This window comes from Genypterus blacodes, unplaced genomic scaffold, assembly GCF_046128005.1.
Source record: "Genypterus blacodes isolate CSIRO-AG114 ecotype Tasmania unplaced genomic scaffold, CSIRO-AGI_Gbla_v1 ptg000033l_1, whole genome shotgun sequence".
NCBI classification, from domain to species: Eukaryota; Metazoa; Chordata; class Actinopteri; order Ophidiiformes; family Ophidiidae; genus Genypterus; species Genypterus blacodes.
In genome coordinates, this window is record NW_027466846.1 from 250,670 (window position 1) to 274,292 (window position 23,623).

Genomic DNA, 23,623 nt, shown 5'->3' on the forward strand with positions numbered 1-23,623 from the left:
TGTATTTCCTCTGGCAGCTCTTTTCTTTTTGATCCAGGCGTTTCAGATCCTGTGATAGAGGGCCGAAAGCTGAAGGGACTTATTACCTTTGTTTTGTCGTCTACAACTCGAAGACCGTCTGCCGACACCCATAACACAGCTCGTACCGGCTTCTTCCCCGCCTGCAGAAACAGAGACGGGCAACGAGTGAGAAAGCAGGCAACTTCTCAGTACCTTCCCCTCCCCCACCCCCAGATGACTTCCCCTTTGTACCTTTCCTTGATACCTGTACATACAATTCACACACACGCAACAAAAGTTCAATCGGCACGCACACAAAACCTCACACACCACCTGCAAACGAAGAGAAGGCACCATGTATGAGACAGAGAGGAGAAACACACAAGTCAGGAGTTGGTCCTCTGAGTGCTGTGTGGTAGTAACCCAAAACAAAAAGTGACCAAAGAAACAAGGATGGTATGAGTTCTGGTGCGATAAGGCAGTCAACAGTGGGAATAATAACAATCAATTATTTGTGCGCAAAAACAATCGCCATTTCATTTGTAAAGTGTTCATTGTTCCATTCATGGGAGAGGGGCCGATGGGAAGAAGAATGGTTAACACAATACCACGCGGACACACAAACGCAACAAAAGTGCCCCACCCCACCCGGTCACACACACACACACACACACACACACAAACAAACACATGCATCATCGTGTCTCTCTTCAGACAGATTTCCTCCTGTGTGTGCGTGTGTGTGTGTTTCTTGCAGCCTTCAGATGTGACAAAGTGTTACGTGAGGGGGGAGAAGATGAGTAACAACACTGATAACAAAGTGAAACACACTGGCACACACAAAAGCAGAACTTACTTTTGCAAAGAATCCCTTGAAGAATTTCCTGTCCTGGAAGTGGATGTGGTAAAGGGAGGGTGGGTGAGAGGGGTGGGGGGGAGACGGGGGGGAGGAACAAGGTATGAGAATGTTACCTATGAGGGCTACAAATTGTCTGGAACCCAGAGGGACGGATTTGGTTTGGGGGGGGCGGGGGGAGGATTTGTTGTTTTGGAGGCGGAGGTGAAATTGGGTTAGAGTGAGTGAGCGAGGCAATGATTTGGCGGTTCTACATGATTCTGTGTTGATCGGTGTTTGGTGGGTGATACTGTGGTTATTATTGTTGTTATTATGATCAGTGTTAGTACTGCCACACTGAAAACCAGTCAATCACATCACTCTTCCAGCCAGAGCCCTCTCCGGATCAGGAGATTGTAAATCAGTGTCGGGGAATCTCCTGAGAAGATTTGAATCGTCTTACAGGACAACCACGGACCCACAACTAGCAGAGTTGGTTGATCTTCAGGTGTGTGTGTGTGTGGGAATTACCCATTCTGCGATTACCCCAAAAATCCAATTTTACTCGCTTTCCTTTCAATTCCATGACCCAGACGTGGTCATTCCATGGTTGTTGCAGACGGGAACTGATTCCCGCACTCGGCTGTTTGACCTCTGAGTGAGGCCTGTGACTGCTCACTGGTCAGTCAAAGTAAGAGGTCAAGTTTAGGCTGCTGCAACCACAAAAAAAAGAACCCGCAACCAGACCAGACTTGCTCTTAATCCTCCCTTCCTCCCCCACTCCCTACGACGCCCCCAGAGTTCCTCTCCTCCACATAAGCTGTGGAAAGGAGTGCCACTCCGCTCCTGTTACACAGCCATAGTGGAGACGGCACTCAGAGCGCTGTGTTAATGCATGATTTGACGTGTTACCACCATAGGAGCTTCGTAAAGCAGTGAGTAAGCGCTTGTTAGTCAGCGTGTGCTTTTGTGAGAACCGTAGACATGCAGATGATTGAGAGCTTGCACAGCGAGGTATTAGTAAACTAGGGTTAGGAGATAAGGCTAACAAACTAGAAAAGGAGGGCAGCAGCAGTGTCGGGGAGGGGGATTTGGAAGGCTGTTTCTCAGCAACACCACAATAAATAACCTGCTTAAAAAGACAAAACATTATGACACAACGTACAACACCAACAAAAAGGTTAAACCGTGTGTGTGAACTGGGATGAGAACAGAGAAGGAGAAAAGCTTTAAGGCAGAGCAGAGGGAGGCGGACAAGGCAAAATACAAGGACTTCAGCAGGAACATGGATTTCTATCTAATAAGCTTTATTCTTATTCACATAAGACAATATTGGCGTTTCAAATGCGCAGATATTTAAACTCTTTTTTTTTCTACTCGATGCCTAAATGCCAGCAGCACCTCGTTGAAGTCTCGTTGTTGCAAACTTGGGTTTTCTTTTGGAAATATTAGACACGCCGCTCACAAACAAACCTAACCGACCGCAAAAGCAATCAACAGCTCGTATAACACTTTATGACATTTGGATTAAATCACATGTTGGAACTCTCACTGCAATACCTAGAAGCACACGGTGAACAGTAGATGTGTCATTTTACCTGCCTGGGCTGTCTAGGAATGTAAATCCACCAGTCTGTGGAGTAGCTGCCAGGAGGAGATGGTTTGCTTTTAGATTTAATTCTTTAAGCATACGCCTTGATTTGGTCGTGAAATCGTGTTTTGCTTTGATGAGTGTGAGGGAGGATTTTGCTGTAAAGGTAAACCGTATGCAGCTTTTTCCAAATTAAATCACCAGTCATTAGATTCATTTTCTCCATAATGAACCCAGAGACCATCACTGACACCTACATCAACATTCCCCCTGCTAGAGAACAGAACACACATCTGACCCTGGGCGACGGCAGCAGGAAGTGACATCGTGATGACAAAGCAAAAGGGTAGCTCGGAGGTTGGTGGTGCCGCAGTGCAGCCTCCTCCTCCTCCACCTCTATCTGAGTCATGGGTCACAGCGCTTTGAGGAAATTCTCATTATTGGTCCAAAGGCTACTGGGAATACAATGGGGTCAGCTTAGAGCAGTGGGGATCTCGACACACAAACAAGCCGACGGACAGCCAGACCACCAACACACACACCCTCCTGCATGGTGGACACATGTGGAAATGTGTGTGTTTACATTTCTCGGCATGTTCCCATTTGAGCCTCAGGTGGCGTCGGTTCCTCGCCTCTCCTGCTCTCAGATGTTAATGCTGATGCTGTCAGACTGCTTTGTCCCAATTCATTCGCCTATTAGTTTCTGGAAATGATTATTGCAAGGTAGTAATAACCCACATTTTGTTTGCCATCAGGAGACATTTCTGTTGCCTGGCAACAATTACCGTGAGGAGGCAGAGGTACAGGGAACCGCCGGGGGCCTCACTAATCATATCTGTTTACAGAACGTGACCCACGTCTGGTCTGGACTGGCACCAGAAGGGAAGTCAAACAAATAAATAGTGAAGGATTTCTGCCACTTCCTGTAAGCCAGGTCCGTCAAACGTACAGGTAAACATGCACGTGCAGAAGAAAACAGCCAACAATGCAGTCAAACAACAGTAACTTTGTCTGAAATAGTTGAAGATGGATGTTGGCTACTTCTAAGCAGGGATGTCAATGTTCACTAACCATAACAGAAGACACACTGCTAAATGTAATCACTAATGTCACCATTTCACCAGCAAACGGTCCTTAGGAGCTCGCCGCAGACACTATCAATTGATTACATGACATTTTGAAGTTGGCGGGTGTTAATTTCCCTTTTCATTTTATTTCTACGAACACACAGATCAATAACTCTGTGTGTTTCCTGTCCTCTGGGGAGTCTGGAAGCGTGAGACTGATGGAGGAGAAAAGGGGAGGAAATATCATTAGGGAAAGGAAGGTCAGACGGTCACCGCCTGCAGGACAGGAGGCAGAAACACCCGCCGCCCTCCTTCTGAGTCGACTCAATCACGTCCACCTTGTTAAAATGACTGTAACTCAATAAGACTCCACTGCCAGAGGCTCTGTGTCCACCGTGTAACGTCAGCGAGTGTGCACGTGACCTTGTGCCGGTGTGTGTGTGTGTGTGTTGTGTTAAAACGTGTTTGGCTTGTGTTTATGTCGACACTATGCTTCTGTGCATAAATGTGACTTCCCCCTTTTGTGTATGTACTGTAAATTATCTCTGAGCCTTGACTCTGTGTGTGTGTGTGTGTGTGTGTGTGTGTGTGTGTGTGTGTGTGTGTGTGTGTGTGTGTGTGTGTGTGTGTGTGTGTGTGTGTGTGAAATCTTTGTGTGTGTTGTCAATGCGTTTTCAGTTATGTTTGTTGGAGGGACAACTCTAAAGGTTAAGGATAGTGTTTCAGTCACCTTAGGGCTAGGAATATAAGATGGCTGAGATCCAGATTGGTGATGGGGGTGCAAATGGCTTCCTAATCTTCTTCTGTATTCATGGTCAAAGGTGTTATGACAAATTGACTGAATGTTCAGCCTTGGTGGAGATTTGCACTCTCTTAAGTACTTCCTTGTTGCACCTGTCTCTAATATTTGAGGACATTACCCTTGAGCTAAGTGTTTCTTCAGCAACTCAATGAGTAATACACATTGCTCATACAGCTAAAAAGGCCCAAAGCAAGGACATTCTGCAGTACGTCATGAAACAAGTCATGGAGTTTGATAACAGGAGGAAACTGTTGTGAATTTTGTGAAGATTGACATCTCAAACTGAAACTTTAATTCTAAGGTATTCAAATCAAACAAGACTTTCACTTTCTTTCCGTAGAGAATTCCAATTCATCTTTGTGTTATAACTCAGGAAAAAACACATCGACCCTCAGCTGACTGGCATTCAAACTCAGTCATGGCACCGACCTAGAAAGCGCCAGTCACATTCATCCAGAGGAGTTTGTGATGTGGGAGGGGCCTTGGTAAATAACTGACAACATGGAAAACCATGGTTTCCTCCTTCCCTTCACCCCCCAACACTGGAATTTGTTCATTTGCGCAACTTCACCCGGAATCTACTGCCACAGGAAGTATGTGTATCAGCTCTGGGTGAGAGAATAAGGGGTGTGAGGGGGGGAAAAGACACTCAGGCCCAAACATTTCTGAAGGTTATCTAAGTAGAGTCATGCTGGGTGGAGGCCCTCAACGACAAACGTTGACGTACAGCCGCACTCGGGCTTCTATGCAAAGGGCGAAAGGCAAGAGGGAAAACTTTACAAGATGTACAAGGGGAAAGATGAAGATAATGGAGAGCGGATGTGAGATAACGATAATGTGAATGAGTCAGTGGAATAAGATGATGGTATCTTAGAGATGGAAAGGTATTGGAGGAAGAGAGAAAGGGCGTGAAGAAGGTCCATCCCTGGCAGAACAGAACAACAGCATGACACTTACCATTTTGAGCCTCTTAACAGCGTCTTCACAGATGTGCATGCCTCTGGATTCCTCCACCTCCACGTGGCCCAGGTACTGGTGGGGGGCAGAAAGAAGGTAGAGAATGAAGAATACAGTGGCGAATGATTCTAGTGGCTAGGTGTCAAGTATCTAAGCAGGACGGATTGACTCCAGTCCCACAGTAGATTCTTTGTGGTGATTTATAAACCTAATTAATCACTGCATTGACTTCAAACCTAGTGTAATGGCTCCCTGGTTAATCAGTAGCTCAATATTGTCAATTTAGTTAAGATAGCCAAGAGTAGATATACCACAGAACATGCTATATAACAATCATGAAGGCTGTATAACCGCAGTGAAGCCGCGTCGAACTACTGTGAGAAACAAAGGCGATAGGAATTGACTTTCATTCATTACTATTTCTAGGATTAAGGTTGTTGCCTCTATAGTTGTGGTGAATAGCAGACAGATAACCAGAATACAAGCACACAGGTAGTTTAATCCGTAATCCAGACTTTGTCATAAAAATGGTGGACGGGGCAAAGTCCAAAATCACCCTGGACTCATGACAACACTTTGCAAAGAAATACAAACGCGCCTGTGTGTGATAGCAAAAGTGTCTGATCCAGTGAGTGGGTGATGACATGAAGCCGACATGAGAAGGGTAAGGATGACACGCGTGACTAGACTACCCTCGTATATACGCTCGGCATTCCGGAAGGCGAAGTGTTCCTGTGGCCGGCTGCCGAGGGTAACCTGACCCTGGCTCTGATATTTGTTTTGGCCTAAATAACAAGAGTCCCAGCTGAGTGAGACACAACTCGGTCATACAAATCAAATCAGGTCATCTGTCACAGAATACCTGCCGTTACAAAAAATGTTTAATCCTGCTGGATGCGTTGTACAATGTGCAACTGGGCCAATTCTACTCCAGAATAGGCATTCGGGATTATTCGCACATCCTACGCGGGTGTGTTTAAGTGTAAATGAATGAAAGGAAAAGGCTGCTCCCTCCGACCCTCACCTCCCATCCTACCGCCTAAGATTCCAAGCAGCATCACGCCCTGCGGTGTGTGTCAATCCGGAGGTGCAAACCTGACCACCCCACAAACCATTGTGTGTGAAGGGCCGGAGAGGAAGTCCATACCCTTCCCTTATAGAACACACACACACACACACACACACACACACACACACACACACACACACACACACACACACACACACACACACACACACACACACACACACACACACACACACACACACACACACACACACACACACACACACACACACACACACACACACACACACGCGCTGACCCCGCCGCCTGAGACCTCCACCCTTGGGCCCTGCTATTTTGAGAAGGCGACGTCACAACTACGAGTCACGTCTTCGACCTAGTGGCACATTGTGTACACATATACACACACACATGGATACAGACAAAAAGGCCAATACTGCTGCGAGGAGGCAGCTGTGACAACAGAAGTAGTAGAGCTGATGATCCTAATAGGAGGATCAGGATACTTGTCTGATGAGTAAATGCATGAGAGACGTACGGTCAGAACAGATGCTCCATTGTATTATGTTGCTCTGCTCTGTTGGTAACTCTAGAAACAGTCTGTGGGCCGGGGCATTTAGGATCTGAAACTCAGGAATTCATTCTGACATTAATTCTGAAGTGGACTAGGATTAAATGAAGTAGATTTGTATAGATCCATGTAGGATGAGTTTTGTAAAAATTGCGCTGTAACTGCAAAGTTAAGGACTAAGGCAGTGGTTCCCAAACTTTTTTTTTTGCGCCCCCCTTTTAAAGATCAGAAGTTTTTTGTATAGCTGCAGGAGAATAAGCCTCATTCATTTACCTGAGGCGGTACTTATTCCTATAGCTCCTCTTCCGGTCCCGTGCCGCGCCCCCCCGCCAGGCCCCCCCTAGCGGTTGCGCCCCCCACTTTGGGAACCACCGGACCAAGGTAAGATGACACCTTGTATTAGCAATTCTCTCGCCTGAGCAGCAATTGCCCAGTTGTAAAGGGCGACCGCGTCGAACATAAAGTAAACACTGAAGGCTAACAATATAAGCAGCCCATAATAAGCAGGGACTTGGGTCAAAACAACATCTCACATACAGGCCAGTAGGCAACCATAGCAACAGAGTGAACTTGTGAATTTCTTTGTTTAAATACCAGGTATTGGCCACACATCAGTAAAAGTGCAAAATTCTGTCAGCTGCGACAAAAAGTCCACAAACTCGCCTGCTTACACAAAATAGAATCAGTGCACAAGGTTATGGCACTGTCAATTCATTCATTCAAGTTTTCTCAGATGTTTCTCACACACACACACACACACACACACACACACACACACACACACACACACACACACACACACACACACACACACACACACACACACACACACACACACACACACACACACACACACACACACACACTTCTTTCCCGAATGGTGTGAATTATTGTTCTTCTGAACTATTTGACTTGGTAAGGAACACACACACAAAAAAAAGAAAAATCAATCGAGTCTCACATCCTTCTCCAAATTTCACTTTCTGAATACGGCTCACAAATAGCAGCGGTCTGTATTTTTGTGCGACTGCAAAACACAAATCACCTTGAGTCATGAAGAATTCTCTTTCGAAGGGAGGATTTAGTGTGGAAACGACACACCGGCGTGCTGTTTAATATGAAACATGGCCAGTAGGCTGTGTTCAGTCAGAGGGGAACGCTTGGCAATGAGCAGAGCAACACCTTCTCTTAACTCTCCCCAAAAAAGCTTCCCAAATCACCACGTAAAGTCGCTTCTTCCCCTCCTCTCTATTCACCCTCCATCTCCTCTCCTCCCCGCTATTTGGTGAGCTCTTACTTCTAAGCGCAGTAGTGATCATTCCGCTGCGACTATTCCAACCCACACACAACCTCTGAGGCACCTAGAGCGGGAGACACGGCGCGGGAGGAGGGGGGGGAGGGAAGAGGAGGCATAGCAAGGTAGGTTGCAGTGGCACGATGAAAGCTAGTGCAGGGAGCAAAGGGGGGAGAAAAATGGTTGGAGAAATGTGTGTAACTGCAAAAGTCACAACAAAGATTTGATTGCAGTGGCACAAATCCTTGCCGGTGGTAAACAGGAGGTCTTTGTTATTTTGTGCCACAAGTAAACGCTAGTAAACACTACTAAATACTTATGTATAGGAATTGTACAGAGAGAAGAAAACCAGCTTTGATACAAAAACACATAAAACGTAGATCCATCAATTAAACCGCACACAAAAAACTAACAAATCGGACAAAATAACCGGGTCTTGAATGCACCAGAGAGAAGCCAATAATGGGGAGCAGGTCAGTGAGGAAAGGTGTGTGTGTGTGTGTGTGTGTGTGTCTTTGTGTGTGTGTGTTTGTATTTGCATTAGGAAGACAGCTTGGAGGAGCTCTGAGGCAATCCACACACACACACACCAACGGGAACGACTCGTTACTTGAACTCATAAACCAACACACAATGCAACTATGCAAATAATCGGTCCGGAAACCGACACCTGTCTAGCCTCCCTCTGTCCACTATCTACTGACACACAACAAACTGCAGAGTTCACATCGGAAATCCCACACACAACTCCCTAACCGGACGACCACCGACCACACACACTCACAGTGCTTCACAGGGGAAAAGCAAAACAACACTTTCTCAACTTAAACGTTTTCAGTTCCCCTCTGTCCTGACTGAGGTGAGGATTTGTACTGTTGCACTTCTGTTTCCAAAAGTGGAACATTTCCTCGCTACAAAACACCCAACACCAGTCCATTGTTGAATGCATGTATGGAGACAGATGCCGTCTGTACTGTGCTCCCGTGTCTTTCTCTGCCCTGCATTACATTGTAACCAAATGTCTGCCGTTTACCATTTACAGTACATTTCTTACATTGTGTACGTTGTTATATTTAGTGATAAAAGTGGTTCCAATTAGCCCGGAAGGCAAGAAAACCTACAAATCAAGCGGCGATGTGCAGCACGGTGCAGCAGATTATCCTGCAACCCAGATAAAAGCTGTGCTCACACTCTCCCAATTCTCATGATTAATCACAAGCGGTGTCCTTGGGGAGCCAGGCAGTGTGTGAGTTTCTCAGAGGTATGATTGGACCACAATAAAGCCATCCTCACACTCTGCGACTGTGTGAGAAGAGTGTTTGCGCATCTGTGAATGTACGTGTGCTGTTCTGTCCAACCTATGCAGGGGTGTGTGTGTGTGTGTGTGTGTGTGTGTGTGTGTGTGTGTGTGTGTGTGTGTGTGTGTGTGTGTGTGTGTGTGTGTGTGTGTGTGTGTGTGTGTGTGTGTGTGTGTGTGTGTGTGTGTGTGTGTGTTTGGGCGTAAGGAGAAGTCACCTTGACGGCAAAGCTGCATTTGCCACTGCGGACCGCCTCCTCGTCCGTCTGCCATTGGTGCGGCCGGCTCGACTCTGGCATGTAGACGTCTTTCTTCCGACGGAAGCTCTGCCGTAGCTTATTCATCGCTGAGCTCCCTGCAAACGACGAGAGACACTTTGTTTATCCTGTAGAGGAAATTGGTCTGTTCAGAGCAGCAAAATAAAATGGTGCATGACTGGAAAGAAATGCGTATGTGGTGTAGGAACTGCAGAATGAGCATCATCGCCAAGCACTATGTTGTTTTGCAGCATTTTGCAGCTGTTGACTTAGACGGTGCTACTGGTGAATCAAAACATGCAAACGTACACTTTCCTTTTATGCCAAATCAAATATATATATATATATTTGATTATAAGGTGGGTGAAGAAATGTGGGAGAAAGGGAACAGCTACTTCCTCCCGGTGTGATCGCTGCGAAATTCATGGAGCCAAGCAATGCAGATCATTACCATGGACACATCACCTAACCGTACCACTAGATTAATTGGACTGGTACTCACCAACTCTACACAACTATGCTCGTGGTATCATGCATCAACAAGATGCAAATGTTTAACTGCACATGCTGACAGGACTGGGCTGTCTGTTTGCATCCTCAAACCTGTCCCGTGAGCCATCAATGACCAGAGGTAGAACGTCTGTTTGAGGTGAGTCTCTCTTATCTGTCCCTGTCAGGCTCCAGCTCTGTGGGCAGCACAAACAAAGCTTAAAGCCCTGACTAGACCATCCACACACACACACACGCACACACACATAAACAACAACCCTGCGACTGTGATTCAAGGGGACATGGAGAGTGGACTGAGGAGTAAAACAAAGAGACAAGAGCGGACGGTAGAGTTCACCAATGGCGCAAAAGATTTTAAATTCCAAAAATTTGTTGCTTTCACCGCTTTTCAAGTCGACTACATATTGGGAACAAAGTAAGACTTCTCAGCGATAGTTGGTCACTTGGCCAGATGGCTGGCAATGAGGCCGGGCTTGCGAGCCACCAGCCAAATTTAAATTTTGGCTGTAGTTTAAGGTTATTTTTTTCATCCATTTTTCCACTTCTCTACTGGAAACTGGGGCCCTTGTGTGGTACAATGAACGCTCCTTTATCCCTTCATCGGCTGTTCGTGACATCACTCGGTGAAAAATCACGCAAGAAGAAAGAGAAGACACATGACATGTAATGCTGGTCCCTGCACGTGTGTAAAATATGGATATGTATATATACACACACACAAGATCCCTGCAGGTGTTCTGACACGTTTAACATGATTTGAATGTTACAAATACTATGTGCACACCTTCTGCACATGCACATGAGGTCATGACTGCAGCAGAGGGAGGTTGTTTGATAACAGAGTGAGTGAAACATATTGCTTCATCCCACTCTCCCATTCTCTTTTAATGAACCCGTTTATTTAGGTCATATCATGTTTGGGCTCACTGCAGTGCCAGGGACAAGGCAGCGTGCTTCCAGCCTGCAGACTGAAGAGGAGGAGAACGCGGGAGAATCTCATTGCCGGTGAGACGAATTAAAGCATTTCTTTCAAAAATGACACAAACGACAGGTGAATTCAAATAAACAACACTTTGGCTCTCACGTGTTTCTCCATGAACTCTGACCTGATCCCGTCGTTTGCCTTTGCTCCTATACTTTAACAATTGTTTTCAAAGCTGCCGTGGAAAATCTCAAAACGGATGTTGGTTCGTTCTGCGCATAAGAAGCCACCGCTGTGACTTCAGCTGAGACACACACACAAAAAAGCCATTTCCTGACAGGAAGTCTCATTTTGGAAATGGCCTCTTTCAGTGCATCCCAGGAACACAGGTAGATGGAAGACCATTAGTCTAGAAAGCCATTCATTACTTCCCCTTACAGGCTAATGTGGGTCCATTACTGCGCCGTTTTTGTCTCTTATCACAGTGCCTTACTAAACTCACATCCTAAAACACTTAACACTTGTGCTACTGTCGTCGCACAACCCACACATAAGAGACACTAATAGGGGAAGCAGAAAAGCATGCGGGTAAAAGCGCATTACAGGTTGTGTGTGTGTGTGTGTGTGTGTGTGTGTGTGTGTGTGTGTGAGAAAGACGGGGTGCTTTTCATTACATGTCTGTGGCAAAGATACAGAATACAACAGCAGAGTTTTGGTCTGAATGAGTCTGTTCTGCAAATTTTGGGTATCTTTGAATGGTGATGATCAAAACGGGCCAGGCACATTTTCATTATTTTCTATGTCCGACACAGGATTGTGTACGAAATTGGTATTCCGAGCAGCATTAGCCTTTGCTAACTCAATCGTGTATGTGTGTGGTGTTGGCACTGCAGGGGAGGTAAGCAGTGATATGGATGCAGGCTTGGCAGTGTGAGCCAGAGGGAGCAGAGCAGAGAATGAGCAGTGAGAGGGAACGTTTGGCTGGGTGCTGAGATGGAGTGTGTGTGTGTGTGTGTGTGTGTGTGTGTGTGTGTGTGTGTGTGTGGGGGGGGGGGTTGAGGGTCATGTGAGGTGGGTTTAGCCTCTGACTTGGCCACGAGCCAGAAGGAGTAAGCTGAGGAGGGAGGGAAGGTAGAAAACAAAGCTCGAACAAAAAAGGGGAAAAATAGGGAGAGGAGTACCTTCCTCACGACAAGTGGCAAGAGGGAGGGAAGGACAGAGACGGATGGAACGGAACGGAACAGTCGGGAATATGAGAAACAAACAGGTACCACGGTGGTAGAGGCACCAGGACATTAAGTAGCCCCATTTCTAATACGTTTGCACATATTTACAGACTCTACTTGCTGCTAATTATAAACGTGTTGCCTTCTGCCGTTGCTTGGACGGAGCGGCAATGTCAATATTTCCTGTTGAAAAAAGTGAGTCACACTCTTTAATAAACATGCTAAATAGTTTGTGCCTTTATCACTTTGTGGCGTATCAAGGCTGCTGTCAATAGACAAACCGGACATATAGGGTAGGTCTAGAAAGAAAGCCTTGTCTTATTGATTTCATAGGGAATCACTGAGATGTCTGAGGAAGGTCTTGTGACCGTAAGGACCATAAGGGTCAGCATAACAGCAGTTTACCCCTGTTTGGATAAGTATTATAATGATAATAATAACCACAATAAACACCAACACGAGCCCAGAAATGAAAGATATTGCATTGATCGTCAGCTACCGTCTAGAAACATTGAAACATGTCGCTCTAATCTACAGACAAGAGCACCTATTGTCTGTGGGTCAGTCTTTACAGAATCAAATAAGTCTATACTTAGGTAACATGAACAGAGGGATTGAGGCAAGGATGGAGGAGGGGGAGGAAGTGGGAAAGGGAGGGAGGATGGGAGAGAAAAACAGCAGGACGGTGAAGGATTTGGTGTAAGAAAGCAGGATCTGAACCCTTCCAGAGCTGTCAGTGCGGCTACAGTCTGGTGCTGTGAAGAGGCCTGGACTTTCTCCTGCCAGCACTAATGAGGGTGATTACCCAAGGAACATTTAGTCTTTCTGGGTTCATATACATAGAAACAAGCAGAAGTGAATGACAGAAAGCATGGACCTTTCAAAGACTCGTGTTCAACATCAACTTGCTACACTGGACAACTACAGACGTTGGCTCGCTCGCGGCCCAAACCGGTGCTAATCCCACACAAGAGGGCTTGTATGTTGGAGACCGAAAGAGACGAGCAAAACAAGAAAACTAGAGAAATGTGCAGAAACAGCTAAATGGAACGAGAGTGTAAGAAAAAGCTCCATATGTAGAGAAAGAGGGACTTTTCCCTCTGCCAGTGCGAAGACATAGGGTGTGCCACTGCTGGCTGTAGCTGTAAGTATGTGAATAATCTCTCTAGGAATGGAAAACTGATTAATCCTTGTGGAAGGATCCCAGGGATGAGAGCGGCATTGGGCTTTCAAAGAAGAGCTAGAGGGACCGAGGGAGAGAGAGCGAGAGACGGAGACAGAGACACAGAGAGAGAGAGATAGAGAGATAGAGAGAGAGAGAGGGCACCAATTCAAGACAAAAAAGGCCCCACTGTCTGTCTCCTTTCATGACTGGCCCCACTACTGCGCCAGCCGATACTCTTCATCCTATTTTAAACAGTTCTGTTCTGGGAATTCCATGTTGTCTGTGTTTGGACTGGGAGAGTGACAATAAGATAGGATAGTGTCAATCCGTGAGGCCAGCCATCCGTAATACAAAGCATGTGTGCCTTGTTATCTGGGAGCCAGCCGACTTAAGGTGATAGCACCTCCGTTCTGCTCCCAATTGGCCATAAGAAGAGAGAATTTTAAAAATGCTGTTACCGTGGTAATCCAATTTTCCAGGCCCCAGTTCGTGGCTTGGTATGCTCTTGTTCAAAAAAAAAAAAAGGGGGCCATGAAAAAAAAAGGACAAGAGGGAAATCCGAATGAAAATATGCGTTTCATAAATATGAAAGCCGGGCCTCAGCCCACAGGGGAGAGGATAAGAAACCCTGAGAGTCAAGGACAAAACCAGCAGACTGAGATCAGGGTCAAGGGTCAGGAGAGACAGTTGGGAAGGCTGGAGCTTGTGGAGCGATAAGAGTGAGGCTAGAATGACCGTTACCTCAGGGGTAAATGACAGTGAAGCAATCTCCTTCCTCCTTTATAGCTGACTGGTGGGTGTGTCAACGGTGACACAAGGCATATTCAATAACATTCAACAACTGGAATTGAACAGACTGTAAGCTTATTGCGCAGAAACAACGACAGGCTTCGGGCGCTCCTGCTCCGTTCCAGAAATGCTACCCTCCAATTTTGTACTGATGCTTTTTATATCAAATGACATCATGGTTATTTCCAGTTTCTGGCTGCGCTACTAGGTGGACGGTCTGATCAGAATGAAGGTCTCTCATTGTTTCCCCTTACATGCAGGTAGTAGCATCATACCCCCGCGTTAAGAAATGATCGGTGTCGTGACTACAAATGTGCCAATTCATTTTTTTTCTCTACTGGAGTCTATTTCTGCAGCACCACCCCGTCTGTGATGCCAAATGCCATTTTAGATTTGCTCCAAAATAGAGAGAGAAGAAGCTTTTGGAATAGTGTGAAATAGAGAAGTCATTTGGTCAAAAACAGAATATGTAGGAATTTCCAACAGACAAAATGTAAACACTGTGTTTCAGCAGGGTTGCGTAGTTGTGTTTTGTAGATTACAGCACCATCTTTGTGAGTATTATGACATCAAAGATAGATTGGCTCGTTTTTAGGTTCGTACTCTAGTTCGTACTCTAGACTGCAAAGCATTTCCTTTAGCCATTACAATCCCATTGTTAAGAGTTTTGTGCGGATTCGAGTCACGCAGTTTGGCGTCGCAAAGCTTTTGAACCAGATTACGTACGGTATATTTGCTATTGTTTCAGCTATGACTACATAATCCATCCTTCATTATATCACTGTAACTCCTTTCAAAAGGCTTGAAAGGCGCAAAATACCTGGAACAGAAGAACAAAGTGCATTTAAACCGCAGCGACAGCAGTGTGTCCAAGCTCGTGGAAATGTTTTGCCATTCCTTTCCTAAGAAGTCATTCAGATATTCATGTGCCCGCTGAAAAGATGAAGCTCTTGTTTTAGTCTTTAGAACAAGTGTCTATTTTTGGACTTTCATGCCGAAAAGGTGAAGACTCGGGTAAATGGGCGGTACTACTGACAGGAAGGAAATGGTGGGAAATGGGAATCGGAGTGCTTGCTACCGTTCGCGGGGCTCGCTCACTCGCTCCCCGTCTGTCTGCCACTGAACAGTTGCGGTACTTCAATCTGTTCCCTGGCCCCTGTGAGAGAGACGATGACCCCCCTGTTTCCTGAGCACGCCTGGCACGACTGACCTGGGTTAGGGTTGAGGCGGAGAAAGAAAACAAGGACCCGACTGCTGCTCGGGGGAATATTAAGTTGCTCTCTGCCGCTCCCTCCCGCTCCGTGCGTGTCCGTCTGTAAAATATGTGCGCGCATCAATTGCAAGTATCTGTGTGGTCAGGCTTGTGTTTGTGTGTGTGTCTAGGAGCAGCCAGGCATGACATTAAAGGGGGCCCAGCCCAGCACAGCAAGTCAGCCACACATCACTGGAGGGGAACAGCTGAGGCCACGTTTAAGAAGCCAGGGGCAATACCCTGGCATCGCGCAGAGGCAAATCACTGTCGCCGTATCGCCTCCCCTCAGGCGTGCACAAGCGATGATTCACACTCAATCAATAGGCAGGGTCTGGCCTCGTTTCTAACATAGGGCTGCACCGGGCGCCGAGATGGCAACCTTGAGATTTACGTCTGGTGTTTTTGACCCCTAAAAACTGGATGTTCTTCAAAAATGTTGCCAGGGGTGATGGTATGCCAACTGGAGTGTAGTTTTAATTAAATGAATAGAGCTGTAAAGACTATAGGCCTGCTGTGGATAGAGACTGCTGACTACAAGCAATGGCAGGCTCAGAGTGGCTTGATGTAGTAGAATGAGTGCCCCAAGTCCATCAATCCTGCTCCCTCCTTAGGCAGACTGATGCCGAGGAGAAAACAAGTAGCCACTCCTGTGACAGCTCTGGGAAGTGATTAGATTGCATGTGGCTGACCTGAAACCAACTATGTGTTCCTTACTCTTCATCTTCCTCCATTACCGGGGCGACACTGGTTGTGTGCAAACTGTGGGACGGAAGCTTGGAGCGGTGCGATCGCTCACACTGTCCATGAACTCCGCTTGGAAAGTTTGAGTAAACTTTGGAACACAAAAAAAAAAAGCTACTTTTGGTGACTATGTTTACTTTCCCCTTGACATCACCCACATTACTCTCACACACACACACACACACACACACACACACACACACAAACAGCAGCAAAGGAAACGCGCAAATACTGCACATGTGGAGCACAAACTTACACAAACCCACACCTGCTGCAAACCCACAAACACTCGCAACACTCGACACAGTGCTGTGGCAAAGACTCTCGCACGAAAAATGAGATAGATGACTGCAGCGTCTAAAGGCCCCAGAGTCATAATGACTCTTTTATTGCATTTTAGTCAGGAAACAAACAAACTAAAGAGTTGTGCCACACGGTAGTAAACCTTGACAAACACAACACGCTGGATATTCTACCCAAGAACTAAACTGATCTGAGGTAATGCAGTCTCTGAACTCGGCATACGGCAGTTAATACATCATCTATTACTCCTACTTATGGTTGACTTGCAACAAAAAGTGAACATGAGCACATTTATAATGAGTCTCAGAGGAAGAATGCTGATCTAGTAGGGTCACAGATAATATGCCTGTAGTGTGCCTTTACTCATATGGAAAACAAGTCCATCAAAACTCCTCCTGAGCAAACTGGAATAGCAGAACAATGCTGGATGTTTGACAGGGAACAGAAAAGCCAAAAATACTGAAGATTTAACATTAAACTCTCAGGAACAAAACCGTATTAGCATTTGTCACACACCCAACACCGTTCCGGCGCACAGCGTTTGGCAGTGTAGGCCTCGGCAGGCGGCGGTCAATGACCTCACAGTTATCCCTCGTCTCTTTTCCCTGCGCTGACAGCGCCGTCAATTCCGATTCAACAACAACAACAACAGAGTGAGTGAAAGTCCAATGCTGGATGGATTTTTCAGCACTTTCTTTACTACTGGCACCCCCTCCTGCCATCTGTAAAAATGTTTTCAATTTGAGCACCATTCCAAAGATATTAAACATGTGGTGTAATTCTCAAGGAGGCTATCACGAGCACAAATTGTACAGAGAGAGTAAAACCATAATAATAATAAATCTGGCTGCCAACGGCTGGTCTTCACGCCAGGTCAACTAGAAGGAAGTATACATGCTTCTATACTATACTGTATGTAGGCTGTTGATTCTCCTCTACTGCTGTTAACCTCCTGAGATCCAGGATTAGTGGAACCCAACAAATGTAAAACCATATGTTTAACTTAAGCACAATGACGTGTAAGGTTCAGGGAAGGAAAAATGTAATGTCCACATATGAGGACGAGGGGTCTCAGGAGGTTAAGTTGGGATCCTTGTGTTTCATCCAAAAACACTCTTATTTGCAAGTGATTCTTCAATAGTGAGGTGACAATGCTAAACCCCCTGCCTGCCTGCCTGCCTTCCTTTCCTCCCCGCGAGGCCCCCTCATCCTTCTTCCTGTCCCCCTGTTAAGGCGACCTAAAAGAGATGTCTACACTGCAGCTGCTAAATGACTATGGCTCTTAAAGGAGGCTGTAATTATGCAGTACCGGCTCCTGGGTGATGGATCCAACCAGGCGGCCAAAAGGCAAAAAGCTCAGTTAATAGACATTTAACTGTTAAATAAATGTGGCTACTGTTTTAAAGAACGCAAATTTGACGAAACGAGCGAATCCATGTAGATGTAAATGGAAAACTAGAACAAAAACAGAGAGTAATCAGAGCCAATCAAGTCACGACCCAAATGAGCTTGGGAGTGAATCCAGGGGGAATTAAACTGCATGGGGTGATTTCTCAATCCTAAATTTGGTGCTAATATAGGAGGGGTAAAGTAATCAGGCTTTGAGTGGCAGTTGTTTTCGTGTGGTAGTAGGCATTTTGTTTCTTATCTTTCTTTTTTTGAGCTGTTGTTATAAAAGGTCCACATGTCCAAGAGCTGATACTGATACTGTAGTGAACACAAGTCCTATCAGTTGCCAGGGCTTGTACTTTCATCATCCTCATCATCATCCTCGTTGCGGTAACTCCGGGGGAAACATTCTCCTGGGGTTTGAAACGCTGCACTGCTGATTTCTGACGTTGACAGAAGGTGCTTTGACACTTTGCGAGTCATCACATACACCCTGGAAAACACACATGTCACTTAGACACAAACGTGTTCTCAAGGGGAAAGTAAGACTCCAAGGGGAACACACACACACATACAAGTACGAGGAAAATAAGAGGCAGAGGCGTACAGAAAGACGACAGCATGAAAAGAATTTGAAAAGCTGCATAATTATAAGGCAGAACACAGAGATTACGTGGAGAGTTCTCATAGATGAATCAATATTATAGAGAATCCACTTCTTAATTTCTTTCTAATAGTACAGCTTTTCACCCCAACGACATCACTGGTAAGTGGCATTACGGTCAGTGTGCGCTGTGTGCGAATGTCAGCAGCAGCAACAGTACACTCTAGTAGCAGGAGTGATGAGAGGATGGAGTGGAACAGGAACTTCCTGCTGAGCGAACAGACATGCAATCGCGAAAAGGCTTCTCTAACCTGGCACAGGTGAGAGAGAGAGAGAGAGAGAGAGAGAGAGAGAGAGAGAGAGAGAGAGAGAGAGAGAGAGAGAGAGAGAGAGAGAGAGAGAGAGAGAGAGAGAGAGAGAGAGAGAGAGAGAGAGAGAGAGAGAGAGAGAGAGAGAGAGAGAGAGAGAGAGAGAGAGAGAGAGAGAGAGAGAGAGAGAGAGAGAGAGAGAGAGAGAGAGAGAGAAAACACGCCGCACCATTTCCGAGTCTAAAATTTCCTAAGTAAAAACGGATTTTTGAAAACATGCTGACCTATGAGTGGCTGAGGTTTCTCTGACCGCAGTCCACCGCTGAGGAAACACAATGACTCAGGCGGTAACAGGACTCCGCATGAGGCAAGACACAATGAAGTGACGTCTGCAATCAGCCACCCAAACAGGTCGGGCCTGCATGAATGCAAATACTGTAGGTGCTCATTCATTTCAGGAATGCTTTCCACATACTGTAACCGAGTTCAAAGCCTTTTTATTCTAGTTAAGCAATTTGTCAAGCCATGGACGACTGTAAAAGACCAAGTTATGCCAGGATTTTCCCGACCATTATACGGCTTAGGGGCAGCGCCTTAAGAGTTTTTAGTGCAGTGCCCCAAGAGAAATGAACGGGGAGAAACTAAAAATATGCGAAGAATTTTTTTTTAGAATGCGTTCTTTCCACGGTACCTAAGAGACGAAAATAAAACAACAACAACAAAAAGCGCAGCGGGAACAAGCTAGTTTGGATGCTCCATTTAGAGTTCAGGGAGAAGAGAAGAATCCACACAGCAGCTATAGGTATCCAGCAAGAGGGACGCCTCGGTAAGAATACGACCCACAAAAGACACGCCTCTTTCGCAAGGTTGTCAACTGGTTACGCTGAAGTGCACCGGCAGTTTCACAGTCATGCAATGTGCACGTTTGTATCGCAGCAGCAGCTGTCACCCTCACAGCGTCGTGTCCAGACTGCAGATGTGGAGAGGCTGTACTCTGCTCTCAAGTTGGAAAGGAATTAGGAATTACAGCATTACAAAAAGGAAACCACAATAGTTGAGATGTGTCAAAGACGCCACTGAGAAACTGAGACGGAAAGATACTCGGAGAAAGTGACAGACAACTTTCCAGTCTTTCAAATTTCTGCCAACTTCAGAGCAATGGACCAATGACTGACTGCAATAATTCTGTGGTGGTGACAATAACTGGAAACCAGCCAACAAGGCACCTGTGACAGAGTGCAGCTGGAATTTGAACCCAAAAATGGCAGTGAGGATATGAAATCGCAAGTATTCAAATGATATCGTAAAGATTAAGGTTTTAAAAGCAATTGACGCAAAGTAAATTCTCCTTTACAAATGTACATGCAAGTTAAAGCTTCTTGGTCTGTGGTCCAAGATAGGAATTTCACATTTAACTAGGGATAGTCCTATATTCAACAAGTTGTAAGACATGCAAAGTGGTGTGTGTTATCATGTTCGTGTGGCTTTCTATTGGGGATGGATGGATGCATAACAATTTGAAGTCAATCACAAGCTAAACCAAGACCATTTTAATCAACTGGCAAACTGAAGTAAAGACACCTGGTGGAGTGTTTGGTCGAGATGAGTCATGGCGTGGCTCATGACTCACTCGAGGCATAGTGTCTCACACATAGACACCTTTGAGATTCACATGTGATAATGACAACCCGATTGCTCCAGCAATTGAAGTTGTAACCTTTCAATTACTGGAAATGATTTCTAAGCCACTAAAATCCACAGCAGGACTATGCCACCTTATTGTGCTGATTACAAGAAATCAAGCTGAAACCATTTCGTTGCATACATAAACTTATTTAATAAGGAAGATAATAAGGTTGATAGAGCCCGGAGACATCAAGCCTTTCTTTCGCCGCTTAAGATGGAGTCTGACCAGAAGGAAGACAGACTGCCAGGCAAGCAGGCACGACTGCAGAGCATCAGAGTATGGAAAATTACCAGGGCTCCACAATCAGCTGGGCTCCTTTGATCAGTCAGAGCCCAGGCACCAATTACTGTGGGATAATCGGCAACCCCTAGAGGCCTGACGAGCTGCAGGCACTGTGGGCACAACGGGTCAGTGACCAGCAGGCAAAGACCTGGTCAACAAGGCTCAGAGAGCCAAAAGCTGACGGTGCCCCTCACTGAAAGGCTGCACGAAGGCGGCCAAACGGACAAGCAGCACAGCGAAGCCATTGTTCCCCTCCTGTCGACTCAGCACAGTGGCACTCTCACAAGCCAGACATCCCTCTCTGCAGACCACTCAGTGATGGTGGAATGGTGCAATGACGTGGGGTGTGTGAACTTGTTTCTCTGTGGTTTAGGCTTTTTGCAGACATATCCCTGGCTCTGCAATGCAAGCATGTAACATGCGTAAAAACAAATGTGTAAACACATGCTGCTCCTGCACCTGTCCCTGTAATTCTGTGATAAACAAAACGCTGCAGTGCTTAAGGCAGCACTTACTGCACACTGATGTAACACGCTCCTCACCATCCTCCTCCTCCTCTGATAATACCCTTCTACTACCTCTACCTGCCCTTTTTCATCTTATCTTGAGGACTACAGACTGACAAAGTTATTTCTTGAGTGTCCTCTCAATACAAGTGTTGCATTCTCTCTCTTGCATCAAGCATACCTGTCATCAACATCGCCGTGGCATTCTAGCATTTGTCTAGCACAAATGCAAGTAAGCGATAATCCAAACATGATACTCAGCTCATTAATAATTGACAACTTTCTTCTAGGGACTCTTCATCATCGATTAGGCTGGAATGCTATCTTGGCAGCTGTGCTGCCTCTACCTTTGTTGTCAACAAACCGGTTACTGAAAACAGGTCTTAGAACCCTCCAATAATATGGCTTACCAATTAAACTTGGTCAAACGTATACCTTATACAGTTATCTCAAAGCCTCACAGCAGCCAGTGGACTTTGGATCAGACACTCTGTGGTTACACAACAGCTACTGCTGGTCCAAGCGGACCCATATGGGCCAGAAGAAGCTTCCCAGTTAACCACGAGTCAGCAGAAGAGCGTAATCTCACAGCAGCGAGGCCTGGACGACCAAGATACGTTACACTGGGGAGAGAGAGCTTGTTTACATTACAATGTTACAACATCACCACATGGTCAGAGTGTGGGGATTGCAGTGGTTTGCACCACACGTAGAGATTTACTGAAACCATTGTTTTGCTTCTGATATCAGGGTAGTGTACCGTTCACATTAATAATATCTGTATTTTGGTGCATACATATTGATGCCATACCTCTTTCGATGCTGTGTATAAGAGTTTCCAGAGACACATTTCAGAGTTTAACTTGCACAAGGTTTTCCTCTTAACACAAAGACTATAAACCTGTACTATAACAGCATAAAAATCAACACTGTGCGGCACCCTGGGACCACTCCAATTCGAAGTCAGTGCCTTGGTCAAGGGCACTGACAGGAGAAACCTAACGTACGTGTTTTTGATAGTAGGAGGAAACCACAGCACCCAGAGGAAACCACATAGACATGGGGGGAACATACAATCTGCACAAGGATGGAACCCAGGACCGTCATGCTGTGAGGCAACAGAGCAACACCGAGCCACCGCACCGCCTCTCTTTTCAGTGACAGGGGTGAGAAACCTGGAAAACTGGGTCAAAACAAACATTTGTAGATGATAACGAAACCCTGTTTATTACTGGAAATCCAGAAGTTCTTGAGCGAATAAAAACGATAAAAATAAAGAAATTACATTAAAAAGAAAATTCCCAAAAGTCCTTTATTGCCATGTTTACGGAGCCTTCAAAGAATTCCTGCATCCAAATAAAACCGTAATGATTGAACAATGTTCCTTGGTCACCAAATTCCATTGATAACCACTGACATGCTTTTAAAATATCCTCTTAACAAACAAGCATGGCCAAAAATACAACCATCTCAAAAGTACTTCTATCTCCAATAACATTTCCAATAATCCCAATATTTGGCATGGATCAACTCTGGACATTTCCCTCTGTGTGGTCATATTGTTCTTATCACTGCGTCACCCAGCAACAGCAGCGGTGGTTACCAGGGAACGGGAGCCGGAGCAACGTCCATACACGTTCAGTGTGACGACAGCAAGTGGGCCAACAAAGATCATTCAGTCTCTCTGCTCAGTGAGGTAGACGGAAACTGTGCAACACGTGTGAGGCAATAATATCACTGTGGCCTGCGCTACAGACAGGCAGTCATTAGACACTAGCATGCACACCCGCATATAGGCATCACTTCGGTTTTGGATAGGGAGTCATTACACCAACCATGCATTATCATGCTCCCAACAGCCTGTTAAGAGGAACTGCGGAGTAGGGATGGAACATGTACAGATTCTCACTATGCTTTGGTAGAAATGCAGTTGCAGTTCCAGCCTTTGGTCGGTTCGGTTGACGAGTTGCAAGTTCTCGTGGGAGTTGGTCATTTAAAAATGTCTCCCTTTGTACAGTTTATCTTTCTCTGTGACACTCTGAACATTTGCATATCTGTCCTTTCTGTGAATAACGATAAAAATGTGGTTAAGCCGTATACATGCACAGAATCCAACAAGTACACAACACATGCGATGTTGTTTGATTGTACTATGACGCAAACCTGCACAAGTGGCTTACTCCAATTAAGATGTTTACATACCTGAATAAAATCAATTTGCAGCGACATAATCTAGGTGTT

General features: G+C 45.7%; 1 protein-coding gene across 6 annotated transcripts in view; it reads right to left on the reverse strand.

Moving 5' to 3' along the window:
* The window catches only part of numb (NUMB endocytic adaptor protein), a 33,734-nt gene that overhangs the window by 5,801 nt on the left and 4,310 nt on the right, over positions 1-23,623 (reverse strand). For 4 of the 6 annotated variants that reach the window (XM_076146734.1, XM_076146733.1, XM_076146731.1 and 1 more), the window contains exons 2-5: positions 9,660-9,796; positions 5,253-5,327; positions 857-889; positions 87-161 (exon numbers count right to left, since the gene is read on the reverse strand). In XM_076146734.1, coding sequence (XP_076002849.1) covers positions 87-161; positions 857-889; positions 5,253-5,327; positions 9,660-9,785 — 309 coding nt within the window. In that variant the 5' untranslated portion in view covers positions 9,786-9,796. The remainder of the gene's footprint in view (positions 1-86; positions 162-856; positions 890-5,252; positions 5,328-9,659; positions 9,797-23,623) is intronic. The other 2 variants (XM_076146735.1, XM_076146732.1) reach the window with 1 other exon arrangement.